The following is an 18,945-nucleotide window of genomic DNA, read 5'->3' on the forward strand; positions in this document are numbered from 1 at the left end:
AACTCATTTACTACAGATTTTTTTGTTCATAAATAAAATGACTTTACTGCCTTTAGGAAATTCAGGTCACAAGCATGAGTCAAACAGCTGATAATTAAGTCAACAGGCTGGATATAGGGAAAACTAAGTGTGGATGAGGCAATACCTGCGACTGTAGTTACATGTGACTGTTGTCACATGTGACTGTGCTTACACATACATGTGTACATAGTCTTGTCCAAAGGTACTCTCTCACAGGTTTTACTGCATGTTGTGACTGTTGTTACATGTGACTGTGCTTACACATACATGTGTACATAGTCTTGTCTAAAGGTATTCTCTCACAGGTTTTACTGCATGTTGTGACTGTTGTTACATGTGACTGTGCTTACACATACATGTGTACATAGTCTTGTCTAAAGGTATTCTCTCACAGGTTTTACTGCATGTAGTGACTGTTGTTACATGTGACTGTGCTTACACATACATGTGTACATAGTCTTGTCCAAAGGTATTCTCTCACAGGTTTTACTGCATGTAGTGACTGTTGTTACATGTGACTGTGCTTACACATAGTCTTGTCCAAAGGTATTCTCTCACAGGTTTTACTGCATGTTGTGACTGTTGTTACATGTGACTGTGCTTACACATACATGTGTACATAGTCTTGTCTAAAGGTATTCTCTCACAGGTTTTACTGCATGTTGTGACTGTTGTTACATGTGACTGTGCTTACACATACATGTGTACATAGTCTTGTCTAAAGGTATTCTCTCACAGGTTTTACTGCATGTTTACCTCAGCCTATAAAGAAGAGGCCTGCTTTTTCAGCACACAATAAAGTGTTGAGTTGGAGATCGGTGGGTTGGTGGGGGGGAATAGGGATAGAAAACGAATGTCAGCAGAAAAGTGTCAGGGAAGGTACGTGGCACACTTGTCAAGCACATACCATCCAAATACCTACCCGTCTGTCAGTGGGGCTGTGCATGGTCGGAGAAGGGATTAGATCAGGCTTGGCATAGTTGCCGCGTCGACCAGGTATCATCGGCATCCTCGGCGTGGCATCATACCTATCGGGTAGGCCCCTGTGGGCGAGCATGTCACGGGGTGCCAGGGACCACCGGGCAGTGGCTCCTCCCTGGCCTATGTAGCCAGTTGGGTACTGGTTAGCTGTCATTCCATATACAGTACTGCAGGCCTTAATAGAACTAGGTCCTCTGGTGATATAGCTTAACTAGGGCTTAACTTAATGTTACGTTTGCACAGCCAAACTAGATTACAAGTCAGAGTCACTCCAGATAAGCGAGGTCATGCATACAGGCCTATATACTGTATTGGCTTACTGTATACACTCGCAAATGCGATCATCTATACAGCCCTCTTTTTCTCTATATCTAGGCTATTAGCCAGCCTTAGCTTGGATCCTGAGTCTACCTAGGGCCACATTCAGGCATTCAGCTTGTGACTAGGGTAGTAATTAAGTCTTAACTCTCCTGGGTGTAAGGTATCGATGTTCTGCTTGAGTTGACAGCCACCCCGAAGCTTTTACGGGTACCTTAAGGACGTGTTTTCTGGTGGAACAGGTGCCTGATGCAGTGGGTATAGGGCTATACAACAGTGCAGCAACAACAACAGCAGCAGGCGAGGCAGTTAAAAAAACATATGATGATAGTCAATTCCCTGAGCTCCAAAATACAAGTGATCAGGGATGAAAATGTTCTGTTCAACTTTGCTCAATCCTCAGCAAGTTTCTTGGTAGACTGTAGCTAGTGCGGCTGAAGAAAGAGGGGGTTAGGAAGAACACACATAGACTGGATGAGATGTATGTATCCAAAGCCACACAATCAGGATGAAGCCAGCGGTAACAGCTTGAGTCAGGAAGCCATTTCGTGAGGGAAACTAGCACATATGTCCTTGACTACTGACGGAGATACCCCGGCTGCTACCAGCACGATGTTGTGTTGTTGTTGTTGCAGCGGCATCAAGACTGTGCATGTACACGTAGGCTAGGGTTGATGATTAAGCCCTGTCCGGCACGTCCATGACTACGTACTTGAGTGTGCACCTACACCTTATGTAGTACATGGAGGGGGGAAAGAGTTATATACGCTGTGAAAACAATGATCAATATCAAAGCCTGCAGAGATGTTGAGAGACCTAGAAAACCCAGCAGGGCTCAAATGAGGGTTGGGTAAACCACTGTTCAATATTCCTACTATGATGGCGAGGATCGACAAAGTGATTTACAGGCGGGAGGAGCAGAAAAGAGCAGCTGGGTAGTGGAGGAATATGTAGATCAGACGGCCATCTGTCCAGGGGTGTGGGGGGAGGGGAGGCCTGGTCTGATGGTACAGCTGTCAGTTACTCAGCTTTATTATACAGAGTTTTACAGGGGCAATAATGTTATGTAAGACTTATGTTAAGATGCTTAGACCATCCTCCAGTTGCACAGGACATAATTGAGGAATTCAGAACAACTGGAGCATTATGTTTTTGATGTCCATCATCTCAGCTGTAATATTACAACTAATGCAGCATGTAGATAAAAAAATCAGGACAGTTCACTCTTGATACATGACCAAGAAATAAAGCAAGTCATGTGAAGAGTAATATTACAAGAGTCAAATAAGCACTATACTGATTTCTAAATGTCAATGTGATTTCTTTGCAAATTTGCACGTTATAAAGCCTATCTTAAAATGGAAGAAATCTGGAAGAATCCACCGTATATATGGTGCAGAGAGAAACTGAGCAGTATATACACTATGGTTCATAAATATTACTAAATCTCAGTTTGATTATAACGAGCTATATAAACAAGCTGAATGGTTAATTCTGCAAGAAGGCAGTGTTGAAGTAAAAGTGGGACTGTAAGACTTGCTCTATTACAGCTACTATACATGCAGATTAGCTTCAAGATGCCCGGCCTTTTTTTTTACAATCCATAATGAGGTCTATCAGCACTGAGCTCAAAGTCGACAACGAGGATGCAGCTAGGCTGAAATCATCATCATGGTGACCACAAGGTGGTGGCGGCAGCAACATGAAAACTGAAATTATCCTTAGAGACGAAGATTATCATGGAATCAGAAGAATAAAACAGGCCGTAAAGCAATGCAGAGATACCATTAACAGTCCATTCCAGTACTCATGGGTGTCTACACATCCCAGACCAGCCCCTCGCGTGTTCCAGCCAGATACCAGTAGATCTGCCTAGAGTGATGAGGAAGTCGAAGCTTAAGTCAGTGCAATGCAGAGACAGCCTTGTGCTATATTGCCTGATGGTAGATGTAGGCCTTAGCAGCAGTATGACCCACAGCACATGTATATTCACAGTCCAAAAGCCCAGAGGTGCTGATTTCCGGTATAAGGTTTAAACATAAGTCTCTGCCTACCCACAAGACGCACAGTCGTTATCGCCCCTTCAGTATTATAGGGCTATGGTAGCTGCAATACAGTCCAGTAGCCACGATTCCACAGACGGCGCCTATTTAAAAGAATGAATTGTCTATTGCAACATCAAATCAGTCTCCCCATTGGTTGCCCTTGGCGATCGTCTGGCTTAAGAGCCGATAGCGTGCACGCCTGCAGCTGGTCAAATTCTGCTACAGGAGACTAACAGATTTAGCTTCCTGCACTGCCCATCAATACGAGCTGTAGCCAGGCCTCTTACCATGACCAAGGGGAATGAACTCTGCACCGACATCCTGCAGGCCAGGAAATCTGTACTCTACCTGGCAGATTTTATCAGATTTGAGCAACAGGATGCTGGTATAAGAGGGTTTTGCCGGCAACACACATTCCTGCTAGCAGGCAGACAAGCGCTCTTACTGGTCAGCCCCCCCATGAAGGATCAATACTTGGATGTTGCAGCCGCTGTGCGACCGTACCACTGCTGCCTGAGCAGCCAAAGCCTGCTGACCCACCTCTCCGCTCAGACATGATAGAAATACTGCATCAAAAACTGAAAATACAGGTCCTACCCCACACCTCTTTCATTTTCTACATAAGCACTCTACAGTGTATATTAAGCTCAAATAGTGGTATGTATAGGTTTAGCCAGGGGATATCCCCATGTGCTTGAGGTTCCCTATTCTAAGAAAAAAACAAAACATGGGAAACATAGGGAAAAAAGCCAAAAAAATTGAAAATGAGACACCCTGATTTCAAAGTCTGACTAAACCTATGATAGGAAGGGATATTGCATCTGTCAGTTAAGCTCTGTACCGTACAAAACAAAATTTCTCTCCCATCACATGTTTGTTTATTAATTTATTTATTTGGGGTTTTACACCATGCTCCATAATTCACATATACAATGTCAGCCAGTATTCTTGTGGGAAGCGATGTTCTTGAAACTACAGTTTTTCACCTCAAGCTTAGCCTTTTTCTGATTGCTTCATTCTGACTGATTCATACACCTTATACTGCTATTTAAGAGTTTACTGTGATTTATATATTGGTGTTTTACTCCGTACTCAAAAATATTTCACTTACACGACGGCCACCAGCATTATGGGTGGGAGAAAACAGGGCAGAGCCCCGGGGAAACCCACAACCATCTGCAGGTTGCTGCAGACCTTCTCACGTACAGGAGTTTATTGTGAAGTTTGATTAATTTTTAATCAGAAATACTGAATTGTTGGGATATTAGTAACATCATTTTAAAGTCTTCGTGTCCTAATAGAAAGTGTGGCCGTGAAAGTATAGTAAGGTGAAATACAGCATTTGCCTATAGCTATTAGCTCTATTGTAAAACTATCTCAGACACTGCCTTAAGAGATGTTTTGTTGTAAAACAGTGTCAAGGCTGCAACAGATATACATGCCCACTGAGGCATTCACGTGTACATACACATGCACCTCTCTATGTGTGATAGTCTCCATGTTTTTCCCACTCATCTATACATGGATGGTAATGCATGAATGCTTAGGGTATTACGTTGTACACCCCACCCAGTCACATTTTTAAAGTCTTTGGTATGACCTGACCCAGGTTTGAACCCTGGTCTCCCGACTTCAAGGCGGACACTAACCATGAGGGCACCGAAGCGGCACAAATGGATGGTGATCCTAAAACTACTTTTACAAATTAAGGCATGAGTTTCTTTTTGTATAATGCACAACCAATTCAAAAAAGTATTTGAAAGCAACTCTACCGAGTACATGTACAATGGGGTTTTGTTCAGAGAAGTACAGTAATTTTCAACTTCTCTCTATAGTACATGTATACAACGTACCAGGTGGCCGTTTGCAATGATGCAAAATCTGAAATGTTCTTCAGTTGAAGGAAGCAGATTGTATTATTATTATACAGGGGAAGCATTAGGATTTTCCTCGCTGATGAGAGTGATATTTCACTCTGTTAGTTATATACCTTTTGCTATTACATTTTGATATTTCACACACAGAAACCATTACATGAAAAAAGAAACGCTGTGTTTTCTGATGTTCCTATCTGCATGACCATTGGCAGGATGACATAATGCATATTCAGTCAACATTTACCATTCCTATGTCATACAACAAGACACTAGGTAATACGAGACAGTCATTATTTATTTATTTGATTGGTGTTTTACGCCATATTCAAGAATATTTCACTTATGCGACGGCGGCCAGCATTATGGTGGGTGGAAACCCATGACCATCCGCAGTTTGCCGACAGACCTACAAGACATTACTGTGGAGGCCCACAGCTACCACATGGCTTAACTTGTTCAAACAAATAAAATCATAATACTGTCAAAATAGAAATAGTAAACAGAATATTGCTCAGTGAAGCAATGAATCATTTCGCTTTTTCACACAAACAATATTCATGGTACGTTATTCAACCTGCAAAGTGCCAAATCCTCCATTTCCATTCACCAGCTACCGTTCACTGACAGGGATTCATACACGTAGATTTTACGAACCAAGTTTTAAACTTAATTTTGCCCTTGGAAACTTTTCTTTAAAATAAATAGTGAATATTTTGTTAACTCAATTTGAATAAAAAAAAATTTAAAAAATCAATTTCTGAGTTTGGTTAGTAAAATTTCGACTTCGATGAATCCCTGATGGAGTGTTTGTGTTAAGAAGAAATAAAAACATGTGTTGGTGGTTCATGTGAAATAACAAAAATAAAGTTACGCCTAGACTGAGTTAATATCTCGGACAATAACATAGCAAGTCATGTGAATGTTTCATTGTGACTTTTAATGGAAACCATTGTGCACCCAGCACAAATCGGTCCAAGCATTGAACTCCTGTTTTCTTTTAGGTTATGAATCAGTGTTTCCGTTATGCGTCAGTGTTTCTGTTAAGCGTCATTGTTTTCGTTATGCATCGGTGTTTCTGTTATGCATCAGTGTTTCCGTTACGCGTCAGTGTTTCTGTTATGCATCAGTGATTCTATTATCCATGAGTGTATTCGTTATGCGTCAGTGTTTCTGTTATGCGTCAGTGTTTCCGTTATGCGTCACTGTTTCCGTTATGCGTCAGTGTTTCAGTTTTTTAGTTGAAAAAACGAGAAACAAAGAGGTAGTTCACAAACAGTAGTGCAGAGAATAATGTTTTTATACAGCTTGGAACCAATTTGTTTAAGCGTAAAATGTTCTCATTTATATGCAGGTACAGCTGTCTTCAAGGAAATGCAGAAAGGGAGGTAACTCTATTGAAAAGTAACAATCCTTTGAAAATAATAATCCTTTGAAGTGATAATGAAAGTGGAAAACATTGAAAAAAGAAAGAGAAGAAAGAAAGAAAAATAGTGGACATAATCCTACACAAACTTTCTGTCAATGCACAGTAAGGAATCTGGCAAGTTTAAAGATGCTGAAAAATAAATTTCTTCACGAAAAAGTCAGCATACTACACATCTATCTGTACATGTATGATCTGGGCTCAGGTTGGTTCTGTTGATAGATCACCCCACTGTAAATGTGCCAAGCTGGTATTCAGTTTCAATGATAAACAAATTGAAAGTAGCCTTAAAGTAGCCTAATTTCAGTTTCCAGGTTTTTAAAGGCCCTGTATAACAACTGCCTGACTTTTATTATATGTAAGTAGTAATTAAAATAAGCCTGTACTTACTGAGGGTTGTGCATAGCTTCCATAGGCTGCAGGGTGGGGGGCAGGGTAGCGAGTGGCAGAGCGGGTGCCGTAGTAAGACGTCCAGCCTCCCTGCTGAGCTGGAAAAGCTGCACCTGGGGCAGCAGTGGGCGACATGGTGTTACGCTTGGAGGGGTACGATGGCTGGTTGGGCTGCTGCAAATGAAAAGAGAGGAAAATTCACGTGATAAATTTGTGAAAAACAGGGAAATATCTGTTTAGTTATTTAACAGATATTTCTTCAAAATGCTTTCAAAAATATTTCAATTGCTTAACCCCATCACTTTTTATGAAATGCAATACATGGAACAAAACAAGATTGGATTTGAACATGAGCTCAACCTCAGTCATTACAGGTCAACAGGTCAAGAGCTAATGGACTGCAGCAAGAATTGGGCAGTACAGGCTCAACTGGAAACATCTGATTGTTGTTCAATGCCATCTAAAAAATTTGTGGCCAGAGTACGGCTAGAAAGGTAAATCACCAATCTCTGTCAAGCAATACAATGTAAACATTCATGTACATGATACTGGTGGAAGACATGTGGTCTCAGGCACAAACTTCATGTACGTGATACTGGTGGAAGACAAGTGGTCTCAGGCACAAACTTCATGTACATGATACTGGTGGAAGACATGTGGTCTCAGGCACAAACTTCATGTATGTGATACTGGTGGAAGACAAGTGGTCTCAGGCACAAACTTCATGTACATGATACTGGTGGAAGACATGTGGTCTCAGGCACAAACTTCATGTACATGATACTGGTGGAAGACAAGTGGTCTCGGGCACAAACTTCATGTACATGATACTGGTGGAAGACAAGTGGTCTCAGGCACAAACTTCATGTATGTGATACTGGTGGAAGACATGTGGTCTCAGGCACAAACTTCATGTACATGATACTGGTGGAAGACATGTGGTCTCAGGCACAAACTTCATGTACATGATACTGGTGGAAGACATGTGGTCTCAGGCACAAACTTCATGTACATGATACTGGTGGAAGACAAGTGGTCTCAGGCACAAACTTCATGTATGTGATACTGGTGGAAGACATGTGGTCTCAGGCACAAACTTCATGTACATGATACTGGTGGAAGACATGTGGTCTCCGGCACAAACTTCATGTACATGATACTGGTGGAAGACATGTGGTCTCAGGCACAAACTTCATGTACGTGATACTGGTGGAAGACAAGTGGTCTCAGGCACAAACTTCATGTACGTGATACTGGTGGAAGACATGTGGTCTCCGGCACAAACTTCATGTACATGATACTGGTGGAAGACATGTGGTCTCAGGCACAAACTTCATGTACGTGATACTGGTGGAAGACATGTGGTCTCAGGCACAAACTTCATGTACATGATACTGGTGGAAGACAAGTGGTCTCAGGCACAAACTTCATGTACGTGATACTGGTGGAAGACATGTGGTCTCAGATACAAACTTCATGTACATGATACTGGTGGAAGACAAGTGGTCTCAGGCACAAACTTCATGTACATGATACTGGTGGAAGACATGTGGTCTCAGGCACAAACTTCATGTACATGATACTGGTGGAAGACATGTGGTCTCAGCCACAAACTTCATGTACGTGATACTGGTGGAAGACATGTGGTCTCAGCCACAAACTTCATGTACATGATACTGGTGGAAGACAAGTGGTCTCAGGCACAAACTTCATGTACATGATACTGGTGGAAGACAAGTGGTCTCAGGCACAAACTTCATGTACATGATACTGGTGGAAGACATGTGGTCTCAGGCACAAACATCATGTATGTGATACTGGTGGAAGACAAGTGGTCTCAGGCACAAACTTCATGTACATGATACTGGTGGAAGACAAGTGGTCTCAGGCACAAGCTTCATGTATGTGATACTGGTGGAAGACATGTGGTGTCAGGAACAAACTTCATGTACATGATACTGGTGGAAGACAAGTGGTCTCGGGCACAAACTTCATGTACGTGATACTGGTGGAAGACAAGTGGTCTCAGCCACAAACTTCATGTACATGATACTGGTGGAAGACAAGTGGTCTCAGGCACAAACTTCATGTACATGATACTGGTGGAAGACAAGTGGTCTCGGGCACAAACTTCATGTACATGATACTGGTGGAAGACAAGTGGTCTCAGGCACAAACTTCATGTACATGATACTGGTGGAAGACATCTGGTCTCAGCCACAAACTTCATGTATGTGATACTGGTGGAAGACAAGTGGTCTCGGGCACAAACTTCATGTACATGATACTGGTGGAAGACATGTGGTCTCGGGCACAAACTTCATGTACATGATACTGGTGGAAGACAAGTGGTCTCAGGCACAAACTTCATGTACATGATACTGGTGGAAGACATGTGGTCTCAGGCACAAACTTCATGTACATGATACTGGTGGAAGACATGTGGTCTCAGGCACAAACTTCATGTACGTGATACTGGTGGAAGACATGTGGTCTCAGGCACAAACTTCATGTACATGATACTGGTGGAAGACATGTGGTCTCAGGCACAAACTTCATGTAAGGTTACACAAGAAACCACTGTTTACCACTAATGCCTTAAGTAAACCTTGAAAATTGCCTAACCATAGGAATAAGAAGAGCTTTGTTCACACATAAATGTATGGCACTGCAAATAGTGTAAGTGGGTAACATACAATTGAAAATAGGCTGTTGAGAAATGGTATGCAATTCTCACCAAACATACTTTACCTATTAAAAATTTGTAAGGAACTTTCCTGCACATGATGGGTTATTGCGCCGTGCTGGTGCGCTAACACCCCTCGGCCATGGAGGCCCCACATCATATTGATGGAAGACACAAGGTTTTCAACGAATGCTAGACTGGGTAAATGGCTACAAAAGCATCTTCAACCAGGTTTGAACCCACAGCTCGTATGTCCTAGCAACTGGCAAACAAGCACCTCGATGCGACCAAAACAACGCAGCCAGCGCCACTCTACAATTTGAAGGTTGGTACAAGAGAATACCCACAAAATCAACATATCAGAAAAATCTGGGCAATAATTAACACCAATACATTTAAATGTATACTAAATGTACCTAACTGGCCATTCTACACACGCTTAATACACTTGTGGTGTAAAAACATTCGCGACAATTAATAATGCTTTCAATACTTTTCTGCTCCGTCCAATACCTATCATGTTCACAAAACTGACCCGATTACAGCTTTAAAAAATACAAAATTTGCGAGCACTTTTAAAACAGTTGTCTCCTGGGAGACTGATCATCAGTCATGTGGTAACATGTGAGCGTGCTCTTGGGTCATCGTGAATTCGGACTACATACCTCGATTCATACAACTTTAAAATGGGTTTGCACCTGTGAAGGTCCCCTGTTCAGGTGGGTTTTACATCCAATTAACAAACTCCACATGGCGCCTTTGTGTAACAGTTCACGTAACAACATGTCTACATAACATGTTCATATATGGTTGTAATTCCTTTCCACATGTACTCTAAGCGGTACTTTGCCTTCAGGTTTGCATTAGCCTATCTACTTACCCAGTGTTACATATATACATGGAGTGTAAGTACTGACTGAGGGCACACACATGAGACTCCCTCTATAATCCTACTCTCTGAATACACTGCCACTTAATTAAATGCTATATTCAAAAACGGCCCTGAACCTTTAGCCAGCTGACTCAAATATCGCCAAAGCCTATTCACACATTGAAACACATACATTTATGCACCAAAGGCATTTGCTTTTTCAAAGGCAATTCAGCTTTGTCGTTCAAACTCTCACAATGAAGGCAGCAAAAAGAAAAAAAAACAAAAACGCACTTTCTTACAAGCATTATGACTGCCACGTTCACCGTGTAAACGTGGGAGCAAAACAAGCAATTTTACGGTACGATCTAGTACACAGAGATGGCTGTATACATATATACTTATATTCATGGAGACATCTACAAATGTCTCAATAAAGAGCTGTCAGAAAACACTGTCCAGCACCCAATGTGCCTCATGAATAATATGACTTCATTACACCCTTGCGGGTTATGACCCCTTGGATATGCAAGGTTGTCCCATAACTGGATAAGCTGCACATATACTACAGGCTGTAAATGACTTAAAATTTTGCCAATAAACATCATCAAATATTACTTTTGATGGTGAAATTTATCTTTTCACAGTAACACATCATGAGGCCTTACAAAAATCATTTCTAAGATCATCAGAACTCTCGGAACCAGGAAAAATGAGCAAGTCTGTCACGGACAATGTTTTAGGTTATTTTTGCTTGTTATCTATTTAACGAACGCATCTGTGTTTACATGTAGAAACATACACAACAAACATATACAGGCACAAATATACCCATAACTTTTGTTCAAAATTCCCACCACTCACCATTCTAAAGATACAGAAACATAATAAAGTTCTATTTTACACGCCCAAATATTCAGTTTGAGTTCCAAGTCCAGATGTTTTTGTGAACTAACTTTTGAACTGCTCTCTGCACAGGCCTCAATATTCAGAGTTTCAAGTCCAGATGTTTTTGTGAACTAACTTTTGAACTGCTCTCTGCACAGGCCTCAATATTCAGAGTTTCAAGTCCAGATGTTTTTGTGAACTAACTTTTGAACTGCTCTCTGTACAGGCCTCAATATTCAGAGTTTCAAGTCCAGATGTTTTTGTGAACTAACTTTTGAACTGCTCTCTGCACAGGCCTCAATATTCAGAGTTTCAAGTCGACATGCTTTTGTGAACTAACTTTTGAACTGCTCTCTGCACAGGCCTATATGTCCACAGTTTAAAGTCTAGATGCTTTTTTGAACTAACTCTTGAACTGCTCTATGCACAGGCCTACATATTCAAGGCTGGGTGTTTTTGTTAATTAACTTCTTGTCTCATGAAAGTAAATTCATGTTATATAATTAAAAAAAGTAATTATTTAACACTGAGTTCAGCACATACATAGACATGTTACAGTGAAGAATCACATGGCTCTTTTCTGAGTTTTTATGAGCAAAACTGACTGATTTACAGTAGAAATAAAAACTTTCTGTTTTTAAATTATTACAGGAGTGCTCAAATGTAACTCAGCACTAACAGGTGGAATACCGAAGATATACATTTATTACTCTTGTTACTCATTTATGAATTAATTTTTATATTCTTCTTGTTGGTAAAAGCAAATGTACATGTATCCCAGCCAATTTTCCAACTTCAAAGAAATCCAGTGGTTAATAGGGTTCTACTTTTTTCCACTATACTAAGCAAATTCTTGTGAACTTGGCCCATTCAATGAAAGGTCAAGGTTATCAAAATTGACAAACCCTGCTCTTGATCATGCTGATCACAAGAAGCAACATGAGATTCATATCCTCATAGAAAACTATACCTGTGCTCCAAAATTCCCTGACTCAATGGGCGAAAAAAGCATGACTGCAGATTTTTGGCCAGTGATTTATAAATTATACACTGCATGCTGTTTAACAAACTGTCTTCTAACAGACAGAACTGAAAACATAAGCTCATAACAATGACAAGATTCATAAATTATTATTCACAAGTGATTTCCTTGTCTCTAAGCGTTAATACATGGCTGTGTGGACTTGTATCCACTCCTAGGACAAAACCAAGCAAGCAATACATTGTTTATCATGGAATCTGTGAAAGATTTTTTTTTTAAATTTAAGCTTTTAACACTGTATTTCTCCTAAGTTTAGTATTTGTCTGGTGATACATGTTGCTTGATTCTGATTGATTCATCCACGTTATTGGGCCATTTAACGGTTTGATTAATTTTGTATTAGAAAAGCTTAAGTATTGGGATCAAAGGTATCTTTTAAGACCTTTCTGTACATTTGAAAGTTCAATTTACGTACCAAACTTTAGGTGAAACACTGCATTTGATCGAGTGGTAAGCAATCAACAACAACATTCTCACCATAATGAACTTATTTTTTTTAATAATATTTTAACTCAGCTCTAAAACTCTCTTGTAAACAATCAGGTGAGATAAGGTTATTAAAAAAATATACTCTCATGACATATATCTATCTATATGAATTCATGTGTAGCACTGTCCACAAAACTTTGTCAGGTGGCGTCCTAAATTAGATATATCCTTTCCAGTACTATACATATATACATATATATATATATATATATATATATATATATATATATACAGGCATGATGCAAGTTTACTTCCCTCAAAGTTTGAGGCCCTCAAAAACAGGGGTTTTCCTGGTAACAGGGGATGAGTAAGATGAGCTTTAGGAAGACCCTAATTTGCTGACGCCGTTGACAAGACAAGCTACCCTTATTAGGCCATCCTGTAGGGTGCAGAGGGAAACTCAGAAGGGCGGAATAAAAAAAATTCTGTAAAAAGTCTTAAATTAACGGAGGAAGCAAAGGCTGGGTAACTTGAAATTTGACACCCAGGGCAACATTGCCCTAAAGACCCTCAGGGGTACATCTGCCCAAGGGCAAATCTACAGGGCTTATAGAGGGCACATGCTGTACTTGAGCCTGATGGTGCATGTATTACAGGCCATGGAGATTGAATACCTCAACACACGCCTGTGAGAGAATACTACTGGGAAGATACCTGTATGTTCAGACATGCTCTGATGACAGACAGAAATGTAATAAAGTCATGAAAGAATTTTATTTTTACTCTAAACCAAGGCAGCTTTTGAATTATAAATATACACGCATCTGTCCATTCACAGTAATTGAAAGTGCACATGTAAAAGCTTTGGTATGAATATAACAGAGGTGATAACTAGCATAAATAATAGAAACATTATAAATCTGACAACCTTAATTGTTATACTGAAGCAAGCATCATACGTAATAAGAGCACACAATACATGCATGTACAATTTTAAAAGCCGAGAATAATTAACATCAGAGAAAAAACTTAGCAAGAGAGAAAATACCTGTACATGTCCCCAAAACAATGTAACTATGGATTTTTTCTTCATTTAAAATTCAAACTACATGTAAGTTTAGCAAGAAATAAAATAAGGCAAGAAAGAGGAAAATAACAGAAACTGTCTCATGAATGATCAGTAATCGAATGATGAAAGTTTGAACTTTGGATAATATAGATCAGATGTACATGTATGTGAACACTGTATATGCCAAAAATAGAGTGAATTAATATCTGATAATAAAAAATAGCACAAACTTGATTTGCAGGTATTTGTTTATTGTTTTAAGTCTGAGGACAATAACTATGTGTAGAATAGGATACAGAGCAGAGTAGAAATTATTTCTATACAGAAAGGTATTTGTGTGCTTTTTAGTTGGTTACTTAGTACAGACCCAGTTGTCTCCCCTTACTTCACATCCCACACTCAAAATGTTACTGAAATGCCTATGGCTGAAAAAACCTGTCACTGACATTTATTTATTTTAAGTATTTTAAGTGTAGTCAAGAATATTTCACTAATACCATGGCAGACAGCACTGTGATAGAGTGGCTCCGTGGCTCAGTCGGTTAAAGCGCTAGCGCAGCATAATGACCCAGGAGTCTCTCACCAATGCGGTCGCTGTGAGTTCAAGTCCAGCTCATGCTGGCTTCCTCTCCGGCCATAAGTGAGAAGGTCTGTCAGCAACCTGCGGATGGTCGTGGGTTTCCCTTGGGCTCTGCCCGGTTTCCATCCACCGCCGTCGTATAAGTGAAATATTCTTGAGTACGGCATAAAATACCAATCAAATAAATCAAATAAATAAATAAATCAAATATTCTCACCCATACCTCTTATTCATACAGGCCTAATTATTCTACTGCCAATACAGGGAAAGATTTCAAGTGGATTTTCAATAACTAATGTGTCAGCATGTATTAGTAAGTTTCTTTAGCTTGAGCTCACAAATATGAAAGAGTGCATATAATCAGGAATTTCCAAAAGCTCTGAATAACTTACACAAATTCAATTACAGGTACAATCATAAAACAATATGTAATGTAATATTGTTTGTGTTCAACAACATCTTCACTGTATGCATGAAGGTCGTTTAGGTACAATTAACCCAGCTAGCTACTCATTATACATTTTCACACACGTGAACAGCAAAATGTTTATGAACTGACTTCCACACTTTTGTTCAAGTAAGACTTTCTTTACTTTACTGAGTATTTAGAGTTTGAAAATGCACTCTAGTTACATGTACAACATTGTGAAAGAAGTTGTCATGGTAGATGTGGGTTTACAGCAATCAGCTCATATAATCGCACAAAAAATACTTTCGTTCATGATAAAATCTGCAACTGACCAATTCATGTGAATGGCACAGAAAACCTAAACAAAACCATAGAAAACTGACTTCTTTTTTACCTGAGGCTCTCATTCCTCACTTGGGACTTGAAATTCTTCACCATAAACATAACAAGAAACTTTTATCTAAATGTACAGTTTCTTATAACTTCACAGTCACATAAAGCAATGTCTGTTATATTACATAAGCGGAATGAAAAAACTCTATTTTTCATAAACACAAACTTGGATGAATCCTTCTCCAATTACTGACGTCTTGTTTTAGCAGCATGTGTGCGGCTGTAGAATATAATTGCACCCGTCTATTTCAATTTGTTTAATCATGCAACATCATATCTTAGTGATGAAAACACATGCAGTTCTATGCTCTCAATGGGTGTCAGATTGTTGAAAATAGTTTTTCCTGTCTGTTGGAATTTACCTCAATAAAGAGCACACCATCTTGGTGGAGATGCATTTAAGAACTTGTACTGTATAGTTATGACCAAGACATATACATGATGCAAGAATAAATCTATTTTCAAGAAGTGTTGGCAATTAAGCTCAATGAATCCCATCAAAATGCTGGTGGTGGTGATGAGTCTGCTCCAAATCTGGTCAAAATCTACAACTTCACGCTTCAAAGTTTAAGCTTAAAAAAAAAAACCCACTGTGGTTTAACTCTGACATGAGGACAACCCTCTTCTGGCTTTTCCAACTGGTCCAAAACGCCAGTGCACCTGGGGAAGCACATCCTCACTGATAGTCCTCTACATATCTACACATGTACCATGTATACCGCTTTCCAATCTTCATTAACTTTCTGCTAATCAGTCGCAAAGATCCGCAGCACAAACATCTGATACTTCAGTCTTGTGTGTACATATGTACTATTCATTTCCCTGTAGCAGATTTTCCTACTCACAGGTACAGCCTGTTAGCCTCCATTTTAACATTATGGTTCACTTTTTTACAATCCTCTAGTTTTTATTTTTTTGGGAAGTAGGGATAGTGGTAGTTGTACATTTGTGATTGTTCCTTGAATTTTTTACCTCCAATTTTAATGACAACGACACTTCAAATGACAAACAGCTGGAGTGTTGCCGAGGAGAAGTATTTCAATTATTTCACCAGATCAAGGCAATAATTAAAAAAAATATATCAAAAATGGACCCATTTCTCCGAGCTTTTCAATTTGGAAGAATTAATCACTGGCATCTCTGTTAATTTTTCACTTCTCAACCAGTCAACCAATTTCACAGTAGAAGAACTGACTTCTTATCCAGCTGATTGACTATTGGACCTGATAAACAACTTTTAAGAAGAACAACTGCCTTCTCAATCAGTTACCCAGCTGATTAATTGAAACTGAATGGCTAATAAATTTCTTAACTAGTCAACTGACTTAATTCTCAACTAGAACCAACAATTCAGTAGAACTGACTCCTTAACCAGTTGACTGACCACTTAACCAGTTGATTGACCCCTTAACCAGTTGATTGACTACTGAACCAGTTAAACAACTTTTACAAAGAACAACTGACTTCTCAAAAAGTTACCAAGGTGAATTCTTAAAACACAATGGCTAAATTCTCTACCAGTCATTTAACTTAATTTTCAACTTCTCAACCAGTTATTCAGCAGAATAACTCTTAATTCTTAACCAGCTGATTTTTCAATAAGTTAAACGAGGAAGAACTGATTTCTCAACCAGTTATCCACCTGACTTAACGCAGCTGAATGGCTGATTTCTCAAACAGTCAACTGACTTAATACGATCTGAACCAGTCAACCAACTCCTTAGTGGAAAAACTGATTCTTAACCAGCTGATTGACTTCTCAACCTGTTAACCAACTTCTCACCAGAGTGGACATCTGAATTGATTGATTGGATTATCAACCAGGTTTCTACACAAAGCTGACATGACCTCAACAGATTACCTGACTTCACAACAAAATGATTCTTGTATTCCCCTGTCCAGAGAACATCTGACTATCTGCCACCATATATATATGCTACAGTTTCACTTTTGACATATTTACATATCTCTCTGATTAGAATATTTTACTCATACAAAGGCCGTCAGCTTTACATGGTGGGGGAAACTTACGACCATCCACAGGTTGCATTATCGCTACCCTAGGTCCATTTCTTTATCAGCCTTTTGGAAAAGTAAAGAGATGAGTATGTTGTTCGTTAGAAGGAGAATCCATGTGAGAAAAAAACAAACTCAATGTTACTGGAACAACATACATACTGGCTAAAATGAGCAGACCAGGTGTCCCTAACTTCAGAAGAAAAAGGGTATAAGTATAATGTACAGGTCTGCAATCTACATATATGTTATACAGACATCCATAACATTCAATAAATACTGAAAAATATAACCTACATTGTTATAACATAACTTCTGCAAACTATATAGCATTTTCAATTCTAAAAAATAACGGTATATATTTGTCATTTAATACCTACCCATAGAATATCTGAGGGGACATCTGTGGTACAGTATTGGTAGGTGATAGGACCTTCGTGGTGGTAGGAGGGGGGGTACGCTGACCCAATGTTCATGATTCCGTGTCAGGGGTGGGGGAGGGCAGGGACAGACAATGACACAGGGAGATGTGACGACTTCACTCTCTGTGACTCAACTAGTTCAACAACACAGGCAATATGTGAGTGAAACTTTTGACGTGTTTTTTAAACAGATATGCCTCAAGTGGACCACGACTATATCAATGAATGGTATAAAAACTCCCAGTCGTCAAAACTTCATGCGTGAAGGAATCCACGTCTGTTGTAGGATTATCTGAGAGATACACGATACCAATGGCGCATTTCCAGCCCGACACAGTCGTTGTCGTTGTTGTAGTAAATGAACTTCCTACCTAGAGCTACAGATTTATGAATGACTCATTGGAGGGGTAAAAACTTATCTGGTTCGGAAGCTGGCTCAAGTCTTTGTAAACCTAGTCTAATGTGTGGGAGGATGATGTGTATTTAGTCTGTCTTCCAGCTACAAATCTTCAACTAACTCTAGCTTTTACATGACACATCAAAATTATTTTTACACCACAAGATCTTCTAGAAATCCAGGCTTATTCAGGTCTTTAACAATTTCAAAACAATACTTTCTTTAACTCAATATTTCTGATTTTTAATTCCTGGTTTTTCTCTTTCTTTTTCTTTTTTTTTGGAACAAATTAAAGTCTTTGAAGACGATTTAATAATTTTATTTTGTTAACATTTTTTGGCAATAAACCTTATGCTGAAAAGCTAGTTTTGAAAACATGCTTTTTTTACATAACGAAATTAAAGCTCAGCAAGAGTCTCTCAGCAAATCCCAATCACACTGCCCCTGTCTAATCACTCTAGGGGTCATCTGGTCAGGTCAAAAGACTAACAAATGAGAAAGTCCAGAGCTAACTAAGGTAAATCCACAGTTGAATTAAGTTTGGGCCAGCAGTACAACAACGACAGTCTGGGTTAAATCCCCTCCAGATTTTCAGGACACAGCAATTATAGCATCTGGCGAAAATAACTTCAAAGGGAACAGATGTGGCTAAACAGGCATTGGTTGGACTTGTACTTCTCAATGAAAC

At 39.5% G+C, this 18,945-nt stretch overlaps 1 protein-coding gene across 8 annotated transcripts in view; it reads right to left on the bottom strand.

Annotated features, from left to right (window-relative positions):
• The window catches only part of LOC135477942 (RNA-binding motif, single-stranded-interacting protein 1-like), a 127,323-nt gene that overhangs the window by 79,956 nt on the left and 28,422 nt on the right, over positions 1–18,945 (bottom strand). For 6 of the 8 annotated variants that reach the window (XM_064758173.1, XM_064758172.1, XM_064758174.1 and 3 more), the window contains one exon: positions 7,056–7,229. In XM_064758173.1, the coding sequence (XP_064614243.1) occupies positions 7,056–7,229 (174 nt within the window). Of the gene's footprint in view, positions 1–943; positions 2,666–7,055; positions 7,230–17,818; positions 18,591–18,945 lie in introns of those variants that run through there. The other 2 variants (XM_064758178.1, XM_064758179.1) reach the window with 2 other exon arrangements.

The sequence above is a fragment of the Liolophura sinensis genome, chromosome 11, assembly GCF_032854445.1.
Source record: "Liolophura sinensis isolate JHLJ2023 chromosome 11, CUHK_Ljap_v2, whole genome shotgun sequence".
NCBI classification, from domain to species: domain Eukaryota; kingdom Metazoa; phylum Mollusca; class Polyplacophora; order Chitonida; family Chitonidae; genus Liolophura; species Liolophura sinensis.